The sequence below is a fragment of the Rhinopithecus bieti genome, unplaced genomic scaffold (genome assembly GCF_001698545.2).
Source record: "Rhinopithecus bieti isolate Rb0 unplaced genomic scaffold, ASM169854v2 scaffold_19617, whole genome shotgun sequence".
Classification (NCBI taxonomy): Eukaryota; Metazoa; Chordata; class Mammalia; order Primates; family Cercopithecidae; genus Rhinopithecus; species Rhinopithecus bieti.
This window is the reverse complement of record NW_016809622.1, coordinates 558,098-582,588: the sequence shown is the minus strand read 5'-3', so window position 1 is coordinate 582,588 and position 24,491 is coordinate 558,098. Positions and strand designations below refer to the sequence as shown.

The 24,491-nt window shown below is 41.8% G+C and overlaps 1 protein-coding gene across 1 annotated transcript in view; it reads left to right on the top strand.

Moving 5' to 3' along the window:
* BMPER (BMP binding endothelial regulator) overlaps window positions 1-24,491 on the top strand; it is a 260,754-nt gene that overhangs the window by 178,495 nt on the left and 57,768 nt on the right. Inside the window, exons 12-13 of the mRNA XM_017889844.1 lie at window positions 1,427-1,756; window positions 8,678-9,014. Coding sequence (XP_017745333.1) covers window positions 1,427-1,756; window positions 8,678-9,014 — 667 coding nt within the window. The remainder of the gene's footprint in view (window positions 1-1,426; window positions 1,757-8,677; window positions 9,015-24,491) is intronic.

The following is a 24,491-nucleotide window of genomic DNA, read 5'->3' as shown; positions in this document are numbered from 1 at the left end:
ATGTGTCTCTTCCACCTACTTCTTCCACCCTCCACCCCGAGGAGTGCCTTTTATATATTCTTTAAAATATTTGTTCATTGAAATTCTCATAAATGCCAAAACTTTTCCTTTTATGGTCTCTATTAAATATTGACAAGGAAAACTAATTTAAAACAAAAAATTAATTTATTAAGTTCCAAATGTATGTGCTTTGTATGGAGTCATATGAAGTTGACATATAAAATGACATAATATATCATAACATAAAGCAACATTACTCTCCAAACACTTTAGAAATTAAAAGCAAATGTTTCCATTGGATCCCTTTGGTCCTATCAGATCAGCTGGCACATCCTTCCTCTGTCTTGACTCAATTCTTCCCTTAGATATTCTGAGAAATTACTTATATGACGTTCTCATATTCTTGACCTGGTATTTTTATTCTGGCTATTATTCTTGATCTGGCTATTATTCTAGTGTTGACTGGAAATTGTGCTTTTTATTATAGTTTTTTTATTATTTGGGCTAATATCTCTAAATGGATTCCTCATTTCCTGGTTGCTTCATGCCTTTTTGAAAACAGATAAAATATATTTACATGCAGAACAAACCAATGCCAAGATTTGTTTAAAAAATATTTAATTTTCTATAAAAATCTTTGGACTGCCCCAAAGTATAAAACTTCACTTTGATCTCATAAGTATTTGAATTAATGATATTTCAGAATGATGACTCTATTGGGATTTCTTAACTCTGCTAAATCATATTTTGTAACTTATTTTTCATCCAGTTTTAGATCATGGTCCTTAGATCAAAACATAGGAATTTTTGGAAAACATATAAAGACTATCCGTAAATATTATTAGTAATTTGTTTCCTGACACTATTAAACTTGTATCTGTTTGGCAGTTCTGTTGATTTGTCCTACGGAAATACATGGGTGTTGAATATCAGTTTTCCTTAAGAGCATGAGAAACATTTAGCACATCGTGTTTCTAATTTTTTTGAATTAGTTAAATGGAAATCATGCTAATGTCTTGGTGTATTGTCACTGATGTTGCTGCCATTTGTTTATTTATATATTTACTTTGCTCTTGTATGTGTGGGTTGTGAAGTAAGACAGTTCTTAGTTATCTTAGTTCAGTTTCTTCATCCCTAGCGTTAAGACTATGGAAGCATATCTATGCTACAAAATAGGCATGCTTCGAAAATTCAGAGGTTTTAAAATAACTTTCAAGTATGAAAGAACCAGAAGTATTCTGAGTATTCTGTGAGGTTTGGCACAAACCTTTAAAAACGACGACTTTTTTTTTTTTTTTAATAAAAAAATTGATTTCCCTTAGTGCATCTCTGCTAAGTCCCCCTCTTACCCAGCAGGTGCCCCTGATTTCTCTGTAAATCCTTGGCTTGGTTTGTGACCCGGCTTTTGTCTCTCACTCCTCCGCAGAGCCCGGCGTTTGCACGGTGTTTGGAGATCCCCACTACAACACTTTTGACGGTCGGACATTTAACTTTCAGGGGACATGTCAGTACGTTTTGACAAAAGACTGCTCCTCCCCTGCCTCGCCCTTCCAGGTGCTGGTGAAGAACGACGCTCGCCGGACGCGCTCCTTCTCGTGGACCAAGTCGGTGGAGCTGGTGCTGGGCGAGAGCAGGGTCAGCCTGCAGCAGCACCTTACCGTGCGCTGGAACGGCTCGCGCATCGCGCTCCCCTGCCGCGCGCCGCACTTCCACATCGACCTGGATGGCTACCTCTTGAAAGTGACCACCAAAGCAGGTGGGGCGTCTGTGGCCTCCCTCTTGGTCTAGTCTCCGCCTCACTTACCCGTTCAGCAGCATTGCTCCGTTAGAGTACTCAGGAGATGTGGTTCCTCCTCCGAGGGAAAACCCAAGGCAGAGCCAGGTTCCAACTGCGGCACTTGCCTCATCCCCACTCACAGGGAAGGCACATCCTGAAGATGCCACAAACAGCTGGAGATATTTGCACCATATGGAGGCTTGCAATTGGATGCCAGTCCCACCAGTCTTGCAGTCTTCCCACATCCAGAACCTTTCCATCCTCTGTCTAAAAAGAGCAGTTGTACTCGCCACATAACCCCTCTCTCGAGTTGTGTTGCTCTTTTAGGCCATCAATGCCTAGCTTGGAATTGTCAGTGTCTCCCAGCTCAGCCAGCTATGTGCAGTGTCACATCTGGGAGAAATAGTGTTTCTGTGTTACCATCTGCCCAAGACTTTGCAGCAGAGTCCTCAAAAGTAAACAGCTTAATATCAGTGATGTTCAAAAGAAACATAAGTGTCCACAGCAGAAGGGCTTGTTCTTGGCAAACTCTGGTATGCAGGAGTAGCCATAACCCACGTGGCTATTCTGTGCCACCGAGGCCCCTTCTTTCTCAGCAGCCCATGGTGCTGTAGGCTCACTGGTCTCTGCCTTGCCACTCCAAGAGCAAATATATTCCGCCTTGGGCCAAACTAATTTTGACTGCCAGTGGTCCACCAGGCTCAAACTCTTGTCTGTTATTTGCTACCTAAGAAAAGCATTTTAGAAGCAGAACTCAGTTCTTGAATATCAGCCCCAGAGCATAAATTCAGCTCATTTTCACATTTTGTATATCACCTATGGTTCCTTCCATGGTACCTTTGGTTAATTTGTATCTTTTGTCAGTTGGACATTGCACTGCCTTTCCGTTGGCATACTCTTTTTTTAAAAACCACGGGCCGGGCGCGGTGGCTCAAGCCTGTAATCCCAGCACTTTGGGAGGGCCGAGGGAAGCGAAAAAGGGCGGATCACGAGGTCAGGAGATCGAGACCCATCCTGGCTAACACGGTGAACTCCGTCTCTACTTAAAAATCAAAGCAACTTAGCCCGGGCGAGGTGGCGGGCGCCTGGTAGTCCCAGCTACTCGGGGAGGCCTTGAGGCAGAAGAGAATTGGGTTAAAACCGGGCGAGGCGGAGCTTGCAGTGAGCTGAGATCACAGCCACTGCACTCCAGCCCGGAGCGATAGAGCCGAGACCCATCTCAAAAAAAAAAAAAAAAGAAAAAAAAAAAGCATGATACTTTTAAGGAAATAAGTGTATTTCTTGCTGTTTGCATTGATAAGAATGTAACAAGTGTGAAAGTATCAGTTGGGTTCCCGTTTCTTTAGATAATGAAACATTTGACAAAGCAGGCACTTTTCAGAGGCTGTAGAGACTGTTTCTACCATACCTTCAGAACCCTGGTAATTACTTCAATTCAAGCCAAAATGTATTTTGATAAGTTGTTTTGAGCTTATGGAATGCCAGCTTAGCTAGACAAAGGCAGGAAACCAAGAAACAGCCCAGGGAGCTTTTAGTTCGAGTATAACATGTTTTCAGTGACAGACTGTTAAGTATTAATATACTGGAACATTTTATAAAGGGGGAAAAGATTCCTATTCTTTATTTCACAGTTGTGAGAGATCTACTCATTCAAGTTTAGAGGAATTAGTTCTGCTCAGAAAATTCACACACCTGCTCTTATATCCAAAAGACATGGCACTCTGTAAATGTAGGCCCCAGGTCATTCCTTTCAAGGAGGCAAAGTTTATTGGCTCTCTGTAAAGTGTACATAAGATGACCCGTTATTACACAGCACTAATTAAAAGCACCTTGACAATTTGCAAGCTAGCTGAACACAATAGATTCTACTGATATGGAAATTATTAGTCAACCACAGCCTAGTTCTCAAAGAAATCTTGAGTACTTGAAGATTACTAACAGCCTAAGAGGTTCGATAGTGTTCCATTCGCAGCTGACAGAACCTTATGGAATAAATGTACTCTTTACAAAGATTCCATGTTATAAAAATGAGCAAAAGGATGAGGCTAAGAGAATAATAATAGATCATAAATGCCGTAATTAGATTAGTGAATTTAACAGTTCTGTGCCTTGAACTCAGTTTTACAATTTATTTTTTTCCATCTCTCTTTCCAAGATGCAAGTAATTTTCATGGCACTCAATACCCAGCTGAACAATTTCCTGTAGCACACGAATCACACAAGCCCTCTGCTTCCTAGAGAGGAATTCTATTCCCGTGGGCATTGAACTTGTTTTTCTCTTATTCTTTGAATGAAACAATTCTGTTTCCAGACAGTAGTGTTTTCCACCCTGGTCTTTCCATCTCAGTTTGAACTACTCTTTAGGGATATTTTCTTTTTATCACCTATTGATTATCTATTTAAAATATCACAGAATTTGCTTTGAGTGTTCTTTCAGAGATTTAAAAAAAAATGTATAAGCTCATGTGACCAAAGGGCACTTTCTCCAAAATAGCAAGTTTCTTCAAAAAATCAAGCCTGCAGCTGGAAAATGGGAGATGGGAGGAATGACTATTTGACCCCGCAGTTTATGTACTCTGTGCTTACGAGGGGATCATCTGGCAGGGTAGCACAGGTGGCTGTGCAGTTTGGGTGGAATTAGGCTGTAGTTGCTTAACTAATATAAAAAGCGGGATAGAACTAAGGCTTAGTAGCTTGAGAGAGCATTACCCACTTCCACCACACACTCCCACCTCAACTCTTGACACTTAGCAAATAATTTAAAAATATTTCCTTTCTACCATCTGTTCACTTCATCAACTTTACCTGAAAGAATTATATCACATCTACCTGAAAGCATTAACACATGGAGAACATGGCTTTTACTTTATTTTGGTAGAGCTTTACACTTGGTGAACCCAGAGAATACATCCTACCTTTCCCCTTTCTTTGGTGTAAAACTTGAATAGAAAAACTATCAATTTGTAAACCTCACTATGGTATAGCTACAAATTTTGCACCTCCTCTCTCCTTTTTGCACCTTCTCTCTCCTTTCAGTAGACAACAGCAAAAGCAACAATAACAACCAGAAAACAAACAACACAAAACAACGATATCCACAATATTAAACAAAAACTGCAAAAAACCCAACGAGTGGTCTGGAGCCAGGTCACACGTTTGAAGGGGAAAGAACAAGTTGGTAAAGCATTCACTGGTAAGAAGGGAAAATTGGAAGGCTCTTCCTTCAGTGGAAGGAATGTGGCTGCTGCTCGCATCCCCAGATGAGACATATGCTTCAGCTTTAGCCTTCTGACCCTGCCAGTTATTTCTACCCAATTTCCCATGCAGAGAATGGAGAAACTCATCCCAGCTGCAGGAAGGACTATCCCCAGCCTCTCAAACCCTTCCACGTTGTTTTCATCTCATAAGATGCCTATTTAAAATATTATTTGGAAGAACAATTCCCTCAATTACAACTTATTAGTTTTTTTTTTTTTTTTTTTTGTCTTTCACTACTGTAATCTACTTTGTATGGATTTTGCTCATGTAGAGGGTAAAAATATACATGCAAACACATATGTAAATGATATAGCCAGACAAAGGCGTCTGTAGTAGAATAAGTCATCCCTTCACAATAAGAAGCCTAGCACTGGTCTGTGAAGAATCTTCTTAATGTAACAATGACATGGAGAAAGAGGAAGACAGGAGAGTGAATTACAAATTATTCTCTTACTTTGGGGATTGTGTTTTATGAATGAGATGTCATGAGTTTTGAGAAGGGTTTACTGGAAACACGGCAGATCTGCATCTTTCAAAGTGTATGGACCACCAGTCCACTGCAAAGAAAGAACACAGTCATTCACCGTGAGTTGAATTCCCATGAACTCAGTTGCCCAAAGTCTCAAACTTAGTATATCATTGTCAGTAGTAAAGACGTTGGAAATCCCTGGTGCGTACATTCTCAACCGTTTGTGGTGCTTAGAAGAACAGTATTTGCCTGCTGTCTAGGAAAGAGATTTGTAGTTTGGAAAATTTTGCAACATGGAAAATCTTCAGAATTGTGCTGTGAAAGTTAGGCTTTGTATGGAATTGATTTTCTCCTCTCATTTCTCTTGCTGGGCAGCTGCCTGGCTACAGGCTTGTGAGGTCAAGTTTCTTAATACCTGACAGAGTATATTACAAATCATCTTATAGTTTGCTTGTCTTCTTTCAAAATGGTTATTTCAGTGTCTTGACAAGCATGAAACTCACAATGTGTTTGGCTTCACAGATTCAGTATACCTACGTTACCAGGGTAATTCATTTATTTACTGAGTACATACTATGTGCTATATAATGTGTTAGATGCTAAGGTATGAAGAAATAGAATTCATTTTCTATGATCGTTGTGGTTGCCAGAGTTGACATGGTGTTCTTACAGAGATCCACATGGGAGGTCAGCTCAACCTGTGGATTTCTAGCAGTAAGTCCCTTCTCTCCTACCTGGGCCCATCACTGGCTTCTCCTTATCAAGTTATTCCCCAAAGAGACTTTCCTGTGGCTCTCTTTCTTTTTTCTTTATCTAAGTCTAATTTCTTTCCTGAACTCAGACTCTTCTTTCAACGAAGAAATCTCTAAAATTTTCTTTGGTCTAAGAATGTTTCTATTTCTTCCATTGACCATACAGTGATTTCCTCATGGGTCTTTCCATTTATTTCTTGAGAAACCCAGTTTTAGACTGAGGGTTATTCTACCAGTATCTCTCTTTGAAGTAACTCTTGTGGCAGTTGTGTGACCTAATCATAGGAATGCGATCTGTCAGCCTTCTCTCCTCTTGGACTATATCCAAACTTCGGGTGTATTGGCTTAAGAGTCTTACCTCTGGGTATTTCTTCCTGATCTTCCACATATTACTCTGATGTTGCTGCCTTATGCCAATTTCATATCTAGACCAGATCCTCTCTCTGTCTCTTCTTGCCTTCCACGCTCCCTCCCACTATTTCTCCTTTCCCATCACCACCTCATCTTCCAACTTCTGAACATTTGCTCATCAGCTTAATCTTCATCTTTGAGGAACAAAAGCAAAGCCTTTTAGGAGGAAAGTGGTTTTGCTCTTTCCAGCAGCTCAAAACAGACATAATGAAAAATGTTTTTGTCAGGATCACAAGAGGAAAGACATAAAAAAAAAAAAAAAAAAAAGGGCCACACACGGTGGCTCATGCCTGTAATCCCAGCACTTTGGGAAGCTGAGGGTGTGGATTGCCTGAGCTCAGGAGTTCGAGACCAGCCTGGGCAACACGGTGAAAATCCATCTCTAAAATACAAAAAATTAGCTGGGTGTGGTGGTATGCACCTGTAGTCCCAGCTATTCAGGAGGCTGAGGCAGGAGAATTACTTGAACCCAGGAAGCGGAGGTTGCAGTTAGCTGAGATCGCACCACTGCACTCCAGCCTAGGCGACAGGGCGAGACTGTCTAAAAAACAAACAAACAAACAAACAAAACACGTGGACACATTGGGGTAAGTGGACAGAGACCATTCTGTTAAAAAGAGGCTTCCTCTGTGGGTGCCATTCTTTGGAGACAGAGAGTGAATAAGAGAAGTCCCAGGGCCGAAATACACCTTGATCTACTCTAAATGTTTCCTGGTGTCCATGCCACAGGTGGCCACTTGCATTCACTGGTACAGAGTTCACCCATTCACTGGGGAGACTCAGGCACTGCCAGGGTGTTGCCAGAACAGTAAGAAAACACACATTTGAGACATAAAAACTCTGGCTAGAAAAGTTTGTCATCTGTTTTGGGTTGAGCCTCAGAAGACTCTTCATGAAAGCCTCTCCTTTCTCTTATGGGTGGTGTCTTCACACACAGTGTCAGAGTGGATATAACAACATTTCTTCTTGACCTTCTAGTCAGATGTATCTATGTTCTGTGACAGCATAACATGGCTGTTCTACCTGTGACATAAAAATTCCACCATTCAGAAGGGTCATTGGCCAGTGTGGCTTCTGGAAGTGTTGGGCCAGCATGTCTGGAGGTATATGCATACTTTCAGACAATTTCTTCAGCGTTTTAGATAGTCAGCTTAGCAGACCAAGAAGGGTCTAAGTTCTCTACATTCTGGAGTAAAGAGAGTTTCCTTGATGAACCTGCAGTACTGGCCTGCTGATGTATGTACAGGAAGAACTCTTTCCCATAGCCTAATAGCCTCCACCACCATCTGAAACGTTGAAGCTTTTGAGCAAACCCAGATTGGAAGCCTGAGGGATAGCAGTTGGAAAGGTTTCACAACGACTCAACCCCAAACCCCAAGAAATGTTAATCAGACAGTGTCCGTGCTTCAGGAATGGTTGTAAAATAATGAGGGAGCAAATGTTCTCATTATACCAGTGTTGCCTTTGAAGAGGATATATTCAGAAACTATATATTGATTGCTTTAACATTCTCATTATGGGAGGCGATTTGGAAATTTTCCTTTGGCATTGGGGGAATAATTACATGGTGGAATTTCTGACTACAAATAATTGCATTAAAAATAATCATCTTTTTTTTTTTTTTCCATTTGCACATTGTAGTAGTCATTAGATAAATGAAGGCATGATTTGGGTCAACATGATTACTTTAGGAAAAGGGAAAAATATAAACCCTAGAGTAGGATGATCAAGGGATAGTCATCTATAGGTCAAACCAGGGGTACATAAGATGTTATCAGGACAAACTTTATACCGTTTAGAAATTCTAAGCTCCAACCAGCGTATGACTCCTATAATTTCACACATTACTCACTATAGTGAGATTAAGAGGTAACCAAGAATTTGGACCAACCCTTGGTGCGCCTTGTTGGAAGACAGTCAATCATATGTTCTGTGTAAGGATGTACACATTTGGGAATTATTAGTGCCTTAATGAGTGGTTGATTTCCTTTTCCTCTCCTCCTCCTCTAGGTTTAGAAATATCATGGGATGGAGACAGTTTTGTAGAAGTCATGGCTGCCCCGCATCTCAAGGGCAAGCTCTGTGGTCTTTGTGGCAACTACAATGGACATAAACGTGATGACTTAATTGGTGGAGATGGAAACTTCAAGTTTGATGTGGATGACTTTGCTGAGTCTTGGAGGGTGGAGTCCAATGAGTTCTGCAACAGACCTCAGAGAAAGCCAGTACCTGAACTGTGTCAAGGGACAGTCAAGGTAAAACTCCGGGCCCATCGAGAATGCCAGAAGCTCAAATCCTGGGAGTTTCAGACATGCCATTCGACTGTGGACTACGCCACTTTCTACCGGTAAGTACAGTGTTCTGGGGGATGGGTTTGGGTTGCAGACCAATAATAGTCTTGACCTTGGAACATGGTGTATGAAATCTCTTGTTGTGCAGGACAAAGCTCAAAACCCAGGGTAGACATCTTTTTGCTGTTCAGCAGCTGACCTCATCTTGAGTCAGCCCCATTCCATGTCCCAAATTGGGAAATTCCAAGAAGTATTTCAGAGCCATGTCCTCCAGGCAATTCCATGCTTTTATAGGTCTGCAGGTTTACTGGAAAGCTGGCTACACTGCAGGGTTTTTCCAGGTGTTAGCTTAACTCTGAGATTGAGGAGGGCTTCCCAAATTCTGGCCTAAACCACAGTAGTACAGGACAGAGCTGGTTCCCCTAAGTGGAATCTCAAGTCACTTGGCTGCTTTTGGGTGTTTGAATGAGTCTGGTTATTCTACCCGAGGAACAGTTTAGGTCTGCCTTATGGTCTAGCCCAAATCAAATGTGCACGTGGAAAATAAGGAAGCAAAATGAGAATTCTTTGGATCTTGGCCATCTGTGAGACTTCATGTCCAGAGTCAGATGACAGTAGAAACAGGGCTTGAAGATGGAGGGAGGAAGGAGTCTTATTAAGAATCAGGACACAATGACCTTTTCTAACTGTGTTTAACCCCCTACCACACAAAGCAACTGGTTACAAAGGAGACTTGGATTTGACTTCCGCACTGCAAGGTTGCGTTTTTGAGCTGATGAGTTTGGCCTGGGTATACTTCCATTTACTACCTGATTCCATGGGTTCAAGAGCTATGGCTGCCTATAACTTTAACCACTGCGGGTGCAGGAGGAAACACGAGATGAACACAGTCCAAAAGGCCTTAAGTGATTTGCCTGTGCCTCTTAAAATTAGAAAACTCCTGTGGTCTGAAGCCACAGAGAGGTTATTTTTACTCTTTAATTGCCACCAGTTTATTTCCCCTAGTTCTCATTAAATATGATTTTTTTAAATTTGATCTTTGGACATAAAAGATAAAGCTCTATAAAGGCGGCTTGAAGTGGGGTGGAAAAAAGACTGTCCCTGTCATCACAAATCCCCAAACATGTCTGCATGTGCCAAACCATTTGGCTCCAAGTCATGGGTTTAGCTCCTTCAAGCCATTTTCCCGTTATAATTTGAATTCTCTGGGTTCCCTTCTTTCTCCTCTGTGCACCACCCCTAGACTGACGTCTTGTCTAGTGAAACTGAGGGATCTTAACGTGAGACTTTGCAGTGAGTTAAGCAGCTAGATAGACAAATCTGGCTTTATTTGGAATCTAAAAACCTTCACTTGAAGGTCTGATGGAAAGCAGTAGAATATAGCAATTAAGAACTTTATAGTGCCCCAGGGCTCAAAATCCAGCCCAGCTATGCAACCTAAAACAATGACCTAAGCTCTCTAAACCTCAGCTTACTTATCTATGGAGTGGGGATAATAAAAGATCCTACCTTGAAGAGTCGCCATCCAGATTCAATAAGGTTATGAACATGAATGTATGTGCTTAGCACAATGCCTGCACATAATCAGTGCTCTATAATTGTTGCCATCATTTCTTCCATGATTAATTAAGTAATGAAGAAGAGTAAGGTCTCTTTTGGAAGCTCCTCTATCCTGTTTGCAAATTTGGGTTGGACCCTTCTCTGCTTAAAATAGAATGGAAAGGCTGTGCTTCTCTCAGGGCCCAGCAGCCTACACCTTTGATTTTTATCCCATTTCAAAGGAATGTATCGAAAACAAAAATTGGAGAGCAGGTCTGCAGAGATTAGTTCCTTTTTTGAATGTCTATATATTTTGCCTTTGGTAATTTATTTAGTGTTATGATTTCTGGACTGCAACAGAAATATGATGAGCACTTCAACAGAAGTTATGAATGATGACTTGGACATTTATGAATAAAGAGCATTGGATTCCTTAGGTGGCCAGGCAAATGCTCCCCTTCTGCCCTTAATGATTCTACCGCAGCTACGATGGAGGATGCTTATCTGTGAAAAGGGCTTGATGCCCTGAGTTGGGTGGCTCATAAGAATGTTCTTGGGATCCTTGTGCATGGAGATTTAGAGGCCAGGATGTGGTGGGAAGTGGGCTTGTGCTCTCCTGATCAGTGTCATGGTGTCATGGTAAAGTGCCCTTCCACAGTGGGCCGCTTCTTCCTGGAAAGGGCAGAGGAGCTCCGGAAGGAGAGCTGGGCAATTCTGCCTGCCCTGCCCTCTGCTGGTGATCTCACAGTCCAATAGGAGGATGCACCTTCATGAATCTTAAAGGTAGAGTGGCCAGTGTTGGCCAGATCCTGTTTCTCCCCCTTATTTCCAAGCATATATGTGGCAGGAGAAGAAAATGAACAAGGTGCAACATGGAAAGATATTCTCTTCTCAGGGGAGCTCCAGAAAGGACCTAACCTCAGGGTTTGTAGGAGACTTTATGGAACGATGGACTGAGAATGAGCCGTGGGGAAGGGGACAGCAAGCTAGACTCCAGTCCAGCTCTGCCACTGTTAGCAGTGTGCCCTGGTGGCTAGCTGAGTTCAAGATCCTTTATTGAAAGAACTGATACACAGTAACTACCTGGCAGGATTGCTCCTCTGAGGACTGAGGCCAGTGGGCGGTGCAGCACTGGCACACAGTAGTCCTGGCACAGAGTGTGCTGCTGTCCTGTGCCCCTTCCTTTCTGTGGAGAAACTCACCCCTGAATTGGCCGTTTACCTTTCTGGTTGTCCACATCTTCTCCTGATGTCATCATGGAGGACTGATTAGATACATTCCCACTGATGAATCTGTGGAACAATCTCAAAATGAACTGTTTCTCTTTTATGACACTTCCTCCAGGTAGTGTAAGTGACAATTGCATTGCAATTGTTTAAAAACCATTGTTTTTTGTCTCATGAGAATGTCATGTGTTCATTGTACTTGTAAATAATGTTGAAAAAGTAAGGTAAAATCAGCAATCATATGACATCCCACACATGTAAACTTTTGCCTGTACATTTGATATCATTGGTGGAATTTCTAAAATGAACCCAAAAGTATAGTCAGATCTGTGACTGTGATACATTTTTTGAGTCCTTACAGGACTGACAAGACTTGCCTTGATATCATGGATGTCCATATATATAAATTGCATTGGAATTTGATTTATTTTATTTTCCCCTCCATTCTCCAAAAAATACCTGTATTTTCCTTTAAGGACGAAGAATGAAGTAGCATAACACACCCAAATAACTTTCTGAGCACCACTGGCTTGTACCAGAGGGAAGAGAGAATGCAAATAGAGTATATTTTTCTGAGAAAATATTACCCATTTTGGGTTTCCTTAATCTTATAACAAATTCCACAGGGCAGATTCTTTGATAATTGTGAGATAGTGCTTCTTATAAGGTCAAAATAATAATGACAATTTCTCTGAATTAGGTTTTGCTTTTGAAATGTCTATGGTTAATTTAATTTTATTTATTTATTTATTTTTGAGACAGAGTCTCGCTCTGTCGCCCAAGCTGGAGTGCAGTGGTGCAATCTCGGCTCACTGCAACCTCTGCCCAAAGGTTCGAATGATGCTTCTGCCTCAGCCTCCCAAGTAGCTGGGATTATAGGTGCCTACCACCACGCCCGGCTAATTTTTGTATTTTTAGTAGAGATGGGTTTTCGCCATGTTGGCCAGGCTAGTCTCGAACTCCTGACCTCTGGTGATCTGCCTGCCTCAGCCTCCCAATGTGCTGGGATTATAGGTGTGAGCTACCATGCCAGCCCTGCAATGTCTGTGGTTTATAACTCCTATTTTATTTTGGTCTTTTACTCAATTTAACATTGTTAATAGTAAACTGTCCATTGTATAAGTACTTGAAAAACTACCACTCTGTAAATGAATGAGAAATGACTGCATAGTAATCAATATTTCTTTATTTTTTCTGTTTTGGGATTTTTTTAAGCTTCACAAATCCATTTGACCCATTTTGGCTTATTTGGCATAAAAATTCAATGTATAATTAAGTTCTTTTCAATCAGCATAGCTTGCTTTAATTAACTAACTGAATATGTTTGGGTGCAAAATAATTTAGCTACAAACTGCAGAAAAGTTTTAACTAAATGCATTGATAACACGTCTCAAGTCTTACCTTTGCTAATTGACTTCTCAAATTAGATAACCCTGTTTAATAATTTTTTGCATTTTCCTTTATTAGTGCATTGCAGGGAAATTTCCAGGAGCTAGAGAAGCAGTGTATTGTGTACCCACATGGAAAACTTAACGTGAAGTTGTGTAGATTTTATTTGGATTCAAATGTTGGCTACCTCAAAGAGAAAAAGTGTTGGGTGTGTTCTTGTCTTCCTTTCTGCTTTTTCATCTCATCTTCATCTCTCTCCTCCAGCTTCATGTTCCTTCTTCGTTCATGCCTCAGATGCCAACTGAGCCATCCAAGAGGACTAGGCAAGCTCCCACCACAAAGGCTCTCTGGAGATCCTTAGCAGCCAGTATCAAACCTACCTTCCCGCTGTGGACTTAGGCCACAGGATAGGACCAGCCTTGGGCAGCCTGGGGCACAAAGAGAGGCCAGGAGATGAGCTAGTGCTTCATGGGCCAAACTAGGGAAAGAAGTGATCTTTTATTCCTTATGCCTATGAAATACCAGCAACAGACTTTTTCTCTAACTCAGACTCACATCTTGGAAGAAATGTTTGCAAGTAAGTATAACTTTCCCACAAAGCAGAACTCTTTAAGTCAGGGCAGGACTGCATTTCAGAGAAGTCAGAAAAATGAATGTGAAGTGCAGTGAAGCCCAGACATTTAGAGACCACAATCATCTCAGGAGTGTTTTCCTCTCTGCACTCTCCTTGATGGGGTATCATTCACCAGAGCGAAAGTCCTGTTCACTTGTTCAGTTTGGGAAAGTGTCTGGGGATTCCCAGTCTAGGAAATGTTCTTTTCCTTCCATACAGTGGTTTTTACAGCTGTAAGGAATTGAAGTCATTCCAGAGGATTCACAGATGTGTCCTTTCCTGTTGAGGTACTGGGAGGTAGGAGGTGGGAGGTTGTGCAGGAGAGCACTGGAACTCGGACAGGACCTTGGTGTTGGATATACTGGGATCCTGGGACTGCCAGTGGCTTGCTTCCAGGGGGAGATCACAGACTTCCTGAATGACTGACTTTGTGTGTTCTTACAAAGGAAACTGATCACTTATTATAAAGCAATAGAAAATACAGGCAAGGGGTACAGACTTCATGTGTTTGTGTACGAGAAAAATCAAATCAAGCTAAATGCTATTCTATAATTAAAATCAAGTAAATTTCCCCTACTTCAAAGAACAACATGCGTGAAAACATTTTTGTTTACATCTTTTAATGACTTGTCAAGAACTGCCATTAGAACTAGGGTCCTAAATCGAATGAGATGTTTTATTTTAAAGTGTGACATTATATATCTTACTTTTATTTTTCCTTAGCGGACTCAACTGTTAGGGCACACTGACAGTAATTAAGGTATGCTGACACCAGGTGGCAGTAGACACCGCAGTTGCAGCACTTACCATACTTCAGCCCTTAAAAGTCTGTTTTTTCTTCACGGTATCTGAATACACAATGAACATCCCTGCTTCTGAGTTCATGTCATTCTCCTGCCTCCCTAAGATGCCTTCACTTTCTACATTGACTTAACCCATTTATGCCTAGTGTTCCCTTTTTGGAACGCAAGGCATGTAGGAGTTATTTATATCCTACTGCTCAAGGTCATCACCAAGGTCTGACTGAAAAAATAAAAAAAAATGCAACCTCAGGCATGAATTAAGCTGAAGACACAGATCCAGTTTCATCCTAGACTTTGGAAAATGCTCTTTAGTTTTTTTTAGTTATTCCAATTGTGCTCATTATCATTTAACTCATGTTCTATGTTGCACTGCTTATTTCTTCAGCATTGGATTGTAAGTTCTCTGGGGAATGGGAGCCTCTTATTTTTTGACCTTTTTTGTATTTCACCCAGCACCACCCCTAGAAGGGCTGCTCCTCTTAGCCTGCCTCTCACTGGCGTCCTCTCTGATCTCCTTGTGACTTTTGCTGTTCCCAATTCTGAGTTCATCTTAGGTCTTTATCCCCATGCACAATTTTACACTTACAGGCAAAGTGTGCACACTTCTGTCTTTTCATGTAATAAACTGGTCAGAGTGAGAGAGTCCTTTGGTCCACCTTTGATGCTCCAAATGCTGTGAGCACTTCTTATTGCACAAGTCTATTTGCGACTCCCAGTGGCAGGCAAGATGACCCTTCTGAATCTCTCCATCCACCTCTGCCTATTTATAATTCACAAGTCTCTTGAACCCCCTGGTTCCTCTTCTATCCCTCAGGTATTGTTTGGGCTTGTCATCTTCTTATGAAATACTTGCCATCCACAGATGTTTCTGCCCTGACCTCTCTGTTTGTCTGAGGACCTCAAACTAGCCTCTTCTTGTATGGTGTTATAACAACTGGACCTCCAATGGGGTGATTAGTCCTTTACCCTGGCGTCACTCAGCGATTTGCCTGATAGTCACATCACTTGTGCCTTGTCATTGGCTCTGAGCCTTCTGTCAGGCTGGACTCAAAGCTTGATGGTGATTTCCCTTCAATCTTTCATTTGTTCTTCTCCATCTCACCCACAAGTAGGCTTTTTCCTGTTTGATCCATCCAAGTCACCCAAAACAAGGATCTTAAATAGCTTTCTAGCTACCTGGATTTTAGCTTCAAAATCTGGTCAGTCCAGTTTTCTTGGAACCAAAGTAAAAAGAAAGACACGAGTTCACTCAGAAAGGTATGAGAATGTATGGAACATCCTTTTATCCAAGTCTAAAATCCTCTTATGTTTAATTTTTCATCTTAAAGAAAGACAAATACTGTTTCTTTAAAAAGAGAAAACAAAGAAAACTGTTCATATCTTAATAGATAGATTAATCTTTGTGGAGAGATTGGGTCAACTGTATAGATAACCAACTTCAAAGTTAGAGCACAGTCCACACAGGACTACTCTCACTTCTGACACCACAAGTTTAGAGATGATCCCAGAGCACTCTCAGATCAGGAATTTGCTAGAAGGAACTCAAGTGGTAATACTCATGGGTGTGATTTTTATTTATATTATAGGAAAAGGATATAGATCAAAATCACAAAAGATACATAAGGCAGAATCAAGAGATGTGTAAACATGGAGCTTCTGCTGTCCTCACCTCATGGCATCGTGGGCTGGCATTAACTCCTCTTGTCTGCAATATCCACTGGGTATTGCCAACCAGTGATGCTAAGCCTTTGGCGTTCAGAGTTTTTATTGGAACCCAATCACATGCCACCTGCATGGATGACCTTATCTTCTAGCCCCTCTTGGAGGTATAATGTGCTAATGGTTGTGGTCTTCAATTTCTCTAGATGTTGGAAATGTTATTGCATAGCCCAAAGCCTCATACTCAGTCCTATTGTTAGACTTTCTAGTGACCAGATGCCTCAGGCAAAAAACACACTCCTGTCAGGCAGGACATTCCAGGGGCTTAAAGATTGTCTCTTTGAGGCCAAAGGCAGAGGGCAAGATCAGACTCTCTTTGAGCAAGGTTAATTCTTTATTGCATAACTTTCCTAGCTCAAGGTTAAATGCCATTTTAATTTGATTTTATGTATTTAGCTTTAAGTTTATTTTAAGCATAAACATTCTGGAATTTTATAGTGTTTCTCCTCAGAAAATTACATCTGAGATGCAATTAGAGGAGGCTTTTGAGCACAGATTTGAATGAGTGTCACTGTAGCAGGTAAAACACTAATTATTTTGTAGCATCTCTCTTGGCTGCTTAGGGAACTTCTTGATTACTTCTTAGAAAGCAGGAGGCAGAATGGTGTAACTTAATCATATTTTCATTACTTACGGGTATAAAGACCTTTGCATGCATGAGCATGAAGCTGACATGAGTAGTGTTTGCCTCATTTTACCGTGGAGCTAATTGAGGCACTGAGAGGGGAAGGGACTCATTCCAGGCCACCCGTGCCACTGAGCAGCTAGCCTGACAGGCACACCTGGTCTGGGGGCTCCATCAGCGAACAGAGTGTGCACACTTCTATCACTGTCCACTCAGGTTTCCAAATATCCTGCTCTGCCATGAGCTCCCAGAGGAGGAGTTTATCAGTTATTTTATTCACTCCTTTTTACAGCTTTCAGCTGAACACCTGCTACATGCTAGGTTCTGTTGTAAGCATGGTGATTTGGGACTTAACAAGAGAGACAAAGCTCTTCCTTCAGAAAATCATTGCCTAGTGCGGGCAGCTATGCATGAGAAATAAGGCCATTCCTGATGCAAGAAGCGTAATGGAGGGAATAGGGGAGTGTGACAGGGTGGGCCTGGGGGTGGCCGGTGAGGTAGGTGGTCAGGAAAAGACTGTGTGGGGAGCTCTCCCTTGAGTGGAGCGTGCCCTCTGGGAAGAGCCAGTGAGGAGGCAGACAGGGGAGCAGCAGGTCCCACACTGGACAGGACAAGGCCTGTTTGAAGACCACCATGACTGCTGCTTTTAGAAAAGAATCAGTATAATGGTATGAATGAGTGTGGCACAGGTGTCAAGCAGGCTTTGCAACCAGACTGCCTCGCTCAACTTCTGAGCTCTTAACTTGCAAGCCCTTGCTGTTGGGCAGGCGAGTTCACCCATTGAACCTCCTGATAATTCCGCCATGTGTAAAAGGGGGTGCTGAGAAGACCTACCCCATTGCTATGAGGGTTTGTGTGAGGATTGCATCAGTCGTTCCAGATAAGGCACTCATCCAGGCCTGGTACAGAGCAAATGCTCAGTCAAGGTCAATTTCATTATTAATATAATTTTGTTATAGAAGCCTGTTCTGTGTGGTGTTTATCTTCAGAACATTCTTTGCCATCTGGTGCCAGTACTTGAAGAGGTTTCCTTCTTTATTTTACATGGTCATTGCTAGACTCATTCGGAATAACTTCTTCCACTTCTGTGCAGAAATTGATACTGTTTCCTAAAATGAAACAACAAACAAAAACAAACACTTTGGACTGAGTTAAAATTTCCATAATGTGCTTTTCATAAATTATTTCAATGGATAAGACTGAACTGAAGGGGAAGGTGCAGAAAGGATAATTAATTCCATAAGATGAATATGCAACTCTGAACTTGAGAAATCATCAACTCGTCCTCAGCGTGCTTTACAGGGTGGAGGCTGAGAAGGAGTTCAGGTGTCTTGTTTTGTTGTTTGTAGGGGTAGAATTCAGGCTGTAGGAAAAGAAGAAATACGTGGCAAATTTTAACTTTTTTGATATCCATCTTTCTTGCCTTTATAAACAGACTTTTATTATAAACAGTAATATGAGTATAATTTAATTTTATGTCATAATTCAACGTTAATGTTGGGGTGTCAGTTGCAGTTAGGACCACCTTTCCTAGGAAACCCTTGAAAGGGGAAGGGACTTCTGAGATCTCCTTGGTATTTCTATCTTTAAGCTTATGTCTTTTTATTTTAGCTTCCCTTTGCCTTACTGCCTTCTCCTCATTGGGTGGAGAAAATAATGTTAGTTCATTTTGTATGCAAACGAAGCAGTGAAAGATTCTCAAAGTTCTCTCCTATGAGAAAAGTGAAAGAACTTGAGGACGTGAGCTGTATTTTTTCCCTTTTCACAGGAGTTATCAGACAGCTCAGAGCCAAGTTTATGACCCATTTCTATCCAATATACAGAATTTCCATGCATGATTTTTAAAAAAATTAACCTCAAGCCTGGTTTTAATTTTATCTTTCCTGTTTCTTTCCTCTCATTCACATTTCATTTTATTTTATTCTTCATGTAGTTTTGTAAGCTGACTTAAATCCTTTCTGGAACAAGTTGGAGAGTAAGTGACAGTGGTCATTGGCAAAGGATCTAACACTTCTGAATTTCCATTTTTTTTTTCATTATGAAATAGGGATAATATCTTCACCCAACAGGTTCTCATGAGGCTGAATGAGGTTTCCCTTGTAAATCCCAGATGGAACGACTAAGGTATTTCTTTCTCCTGGTCACATCACCAGCAAGGTCTAGTGGCTCTTGTGAGAACAGGACTGAGTGCTGTGGTTTCAGGTTGCCCTTTGAAAATCAGGATATCCACCTGGGTGCCAGAACTCCTTGCAAGCAAGAGGACCTGGGGTGGGTGCCTCGGAGGCAGCTCTGTGTGGGCTGGTTTCCATCAGGCCACATACAGATTGGTTGGAGCTTTGATGCATTGTGAGGCCAGCATCATGACTCAGTGAAACAACATGGGCAGGCACAGCATCTTGTGAAATCAGCCGGTGTTCTGGCAGCAGCAGCGGCCTCTCAGAGAAGGCATACTGGCCTCTGTGCTATTTGGGGAGCAGTATCAGGGCTTTGGGCTCGGGCTCAGAGCTGTACTGGGTTTGACGGCCATCCAGGACTCTGTCCGTTTCCCAATCAAGTTGGCAAAAATTAAAATTGATGGGGGTATTTGAAAATATGAAATAGGAGTGGAGGCTTTTGCATTCCTGGACACTCCAACACATTGTACTCTGTTTATGTGGAAATCTGAGACTGAGTCTCATTTTTCTTCTGACTTGGCAAGTAAAAGGAGCAGCAGTGCTGCTGCACTGTCCATGCTGCTTGCACACAGAGATAGAGCAGTTGTGTAGCTGAGACCAAATATTCAGGAGGGTACACATTAAAGAAAAAAAAAAAAAAACTTGGGGGTTGGCAGTTTTATCAAGGAAGAAAGTGCTGAGAAAATTATATTCGTGTATCCAAAGGCATCTTTTCTAGATTAATGGTCAATTATTCATGTCTGGGAGTCAATGAAATCAATCAATAATAAATTAAAATAGGCACATATTACCCATTACCAAAAAAGAGCATAGATTCTTTTACAGTCATGACTGATTGATTAAATAACGACACCAGGCAGTGTTCAAGGTGCTGGAATTGGAAAGGAGTCCTCCAGGGAATGAGAAAGGAGTCCTCTAGCTCACAGAACTTGCAGGGCAGGTTAATGAATGAGCAAAACGAGTTAACAGGGATGTGGAGAGAGAGGGTCGTGTTTTCTGATAGAGGATATGCTGGATGCTATGAGAAACGTGCTCTGCCAGGGGGCTGGCTTCCTGGAGGAGGTGACTTCTAGGCTGAAAACAAAAGCATATGTAGGGGTTAGCTGGGCAAAAAGAGGAGTAGGAGGCTGGGGAAGAGAACAAAGGAAAAGATTCCAGCCACAGAAGACTTCGTGGTCGCGGCCATGGAGGCCAGGGAGAGCGTGGCACAGGCAGCTGAGAGACTGTCCTGTGGGGTGGTGCCACAGACTTCAGGGTGTGTGGACAATGAACTAGAAAGCAAAGGCAGAGGCCGAATTATTACAGTTTCATGCACCAGCATTCACCAAACATGGAGGCGGCATGCTGCAGTGTTTTCCACCATTAACTATGGGCAGGTTATACTGAGCGGGGGTTCAGTAAAGCTCATGACTCTTCATTTGCTCATCATTCATTTATTTCTGAAGTAATTTGTTATGCCTATTACATAGTCTATGTGTTAGGTCCATAGTTCTCAAGCTTTAGCATGACATGGAATCACCTACAGAGCTGATTCAGTGGGTCTAGGTGGGGCTTGAAAATGTGCATTTCTAACAAGTTCCCAGGTTGATGCTGGGGTTCAGGAACCACATCTTGAGAAACATTGTGCCAGGTGAGGAAATTATAAGAACCAGTCCAGGATCATGCGGGTCCCCAGATTCCTTTGGGTCACCAAGGGGACTTAATTTTCTGAGTCCCTGTTCATTCAAAGACTTTTTTTGAGTCTTTGAATGAACAGGGCTTAGGTTTCTTTTGTACAATCAATTCCTAAACATTAGAAACAAGAATCCAAAGTGGGTCCCTGGTTAAAAGGGCTAGGAGCTATTCTTACGCCCACCTAGATAGACCAAAGTGGTGATTTGAGCTCAGTGGCATTTTCTTGGCCTATAGTAGTTTAAACTATACTCCTGATTTTTTTGGGGGGGGGGGGGGGGGGGAGAAAAAGGGCACTGGTTTTACTGCCTCCTCGTTCATGAAGTCATGCCCAGAGGAAGTGCTGGACTTGCTTGGCTGGGTCATATGAGAAGCCAGAATTAGAATCCAGAGTCAAAGTTCTCCTGGTCGCTGAGATGCTTTCTGTAGAGAGGCCAGTGTGGCGAATCACCCTGGTAACTTTTAGATGAATTTCCCAGGACCCAGTAAGGGAGGGAGGAGAAAACACTGGATACAATGAGCTTTGTTTGCTGGACAGAAATGAAGTCCAGTATTCCTGTGCAGAATTGCCCAAATCCTCTCCCACCATGCACAGGAGGGAGAGGACTGCAGCCAAGCGTACAGGCCCATGAGCTGAGAACAGCCTACAGGATGTATCTGTAAAAATCTGCTTCCTTTTTACTGGCTTCAGGCTTTTGAAGAGTCTGGTCAATGGGCACAGAGAGTAGGGAAATATATGATTTGCAAGGAAATGGGGAAATCTGGTGACGATACTGGAATTAATAATTCTTTTAACATGAAAGAGTTGTTCTTTATGATCCTTACCATCTTACCTAGTGTTTGGAGTTTAAAGGAGAGAGAGAGAGAGAGGGTGAGCTGGTTTCTTCATTGTATCCCCAGCAAATGGCCCATCTGCGAGCATGAAGGTGGATGCATTTGAACTGCTCAAAGAACTTGGGCCAGAAGACCTTTTAGAACCCCTGAAAGCTTTTCCATATGAAGAGGAAACCAGGAAATTGAAGTCTTCATTTTGTCTTTGTGATCAAAGCCAGGGAGGAAGGATATTAAGCAGATACTGACCCGTAGTTTTGTGGCCACTAGTAGGATTTATTGACATACGTAGCAACTAAGGACTGCAGGAAAGCTGAGGTTGGTATTTACTTCTAGAGAAAAAAAGATCAGATGTCTGAAAACAGGGCTATACTGCTATAATGAGCCCATTGCCTTTGATAACAGGAGGTAATGACAATCATGTTAGCTGGCATTGATTGTTCAATGTGCCTGGAAGTCTGGGAAGCCTGCTATGTATTCCAGTGCCAATAATAATGGACAGTACAATAATAAGGCCAGGAGTAAGAGCTTACACTTTTGAGTGCTCACTATGTGCCTGGCAGCAGCTAAGTGCTTTCCCTGCAGGTGTTGTTCCCTGTGTGGATGAAGAAACTGAGCTACAGGAGTTACCAACTTTGTCCAAGGTAACTAGGCAAGAAAGAGGCAGAGCCAGGATTTTGACCTGGGCAGAACTTGTGCTTTTGACCATTACCACCATAATGTGGTAATAGTTCTTGCTGGCAAGCCATCCTCACCCCCAAATTTTCTGTGTTTTCTAAACTATGCTAAAACACTGGGAATTTGCAAATGTTTCTTGTGCTATAATGCATTTTTATTTTGAAGGATTTTTTTTCTTGTAAAAGATTTTGTCTTTTCAACAAAATTTTCTGTTTAGTTCTATTTTGACAAAATTGTCAAAATTATTTGGAAATAATATGCTGTGGTTTATGTTGATTGAATTTTAAATAAACCAATTTCATCCGTCTTCTAAGGAGAAATTTATGGATTTCCAAATAGTGGCCGTTCTCTACTCACATTGTCTTTTCTGGTCCACAGTATTAATTCTAAAGATAATACACATTCATGTCTGATCCTGCTAGAGAAGACTGAATTCATCATGGAATTAGGATTTTTAATTCCAATGTCATGTACTTGTAAACTGTTTCTTCCCTTTTCATCTTTTGTTTTCAAGGACCGCTGAGTAACAGTTTCTAAAGAAAGAAACTGATTGTTTTTTTCACATCTTGCTTAAGATGTTCTCAATTGATGTGATATTAGCAACTTGGTGATTCTTAACTTTTGAGAAGCCACAGTTTTGTTTTTTTGTTTTCTCAGTATTTGTTTTTTTGAGATTCTGAGACAGCCGAGCCTCCTTTTCCCAGAAAAATGCACTCCTAACTTTGCATACAACAGGGGATTCTCTGCCTGGGGTGCAGGTCAGTGGACACCAGGTCAAGAAATTATGTTTCCTTCCTCCTTCCCTCTCTCTCTTCAACTCTTATGTAAATATTTGTTTAGCCCTATTAAATGCTAGGCACCGTGCTCTGTGTTAGGGTTACAGGGTGAGATAAAAAGCATGGTTCCTGTCTTCATGGAGTTTATAGTCCAGTGAATGAGGAAGACATTCAACCAACATCCTCAGAAATAAACATGTATCTATGCTATGATATGTATGCTAAGAAGGAAAAAAAATTGTTGTGTAAGAAGATTGTATACAGGAGGGTCAGACCTACGATGTGTATGTGTGTGGGGAGGGGAAAGGCAGATGAATCAGGGAAGGCCCTCCATGAGAAAATGACATCTGGGCTGAGCTAAAAAGGATGGGTAGGAGGCAGTTGGCTCAGAGGCAAGAGGAAGTGGTCTGGCCAGGGAGTGTTGTACTGCATTCGTGCACCTCGTAAGTACTGACGCAGCCAGCCCCTTCTGCTGCCTGTGCACGTGCCCGAAAGGCTCTGTGTACTTCCTGTGCTGTACTCTTCCAGCATATAAGGTCAATTTCACAGAATCTCACCTGTCAATGATTCATTCATGGGATGGGTCAAATCATTTTTCCCCTGAAGACATATCCCTCTTGTGGAGTTTTAAAGTGGATTTTCTCTTTGCTCTCAAAGGGATTCCATATTACTGGATTCATTACATCTGGTGCGGTGGCCTCAGGTTCCAATAACTGTTCTAATTTATTTGACTTGCTATGATAAGCTTAGAGTCAGGGCCATGTTCCTTTGCAGAATACATCTGGGGTGAGGAAGATACACTTGTTACCCATGTACACACACACAGAGACACACATGCTCAGACATATCCACACTCCCCAGTGCACATTCCGTAATGTCACCACACTGGCATGAGGTTTAGACCCTTACTATTCATATCACCACCCTCGGACCTGCAGCATCATTAGCTTGTTAGAAATGCAGACTCCCAGCCCCCCCCCAGGCACCCTGATCAGAATCTGCAAATTTGACAAGGTCTGGACATGATCTTTGTGCACACTGAAGTTTGAGCAGTGCTGGGTTGGTCTTCTCCATTTCCAGTCTGGCCTAGTCTGTGTTGTCGAATAGTTTAGTCCAAATGCTTCCATTTAAGGCTTGGGATCACATTGACACTTTTAGTTATCTGTATTTTAATAGAAGCACCACGACATTTTTTCCCATGCAGGAGAAAGGAGTCCAGGTAACTGTTTTGTGGAAGAGATGGAATGTGATTCTAATGTTCAACAGATGTGTGTTCCTGCAGGAAGCAAAGGCACACCAGTCTCAGGCCCACAGCACCCCCTCATTTCTGCAAAAGGCATTTCACCTGTTCATGGACCATCACCTGTGTGTCACTGGCATCCTTCTTCATTAGTTACATCAGATGGAAAATCTCTTAACAGAATTTTTAAATAATCAATGGATGATGGAGAAATAAGGCAAGAAAATTGTGCACTAATCAGTGAAATTG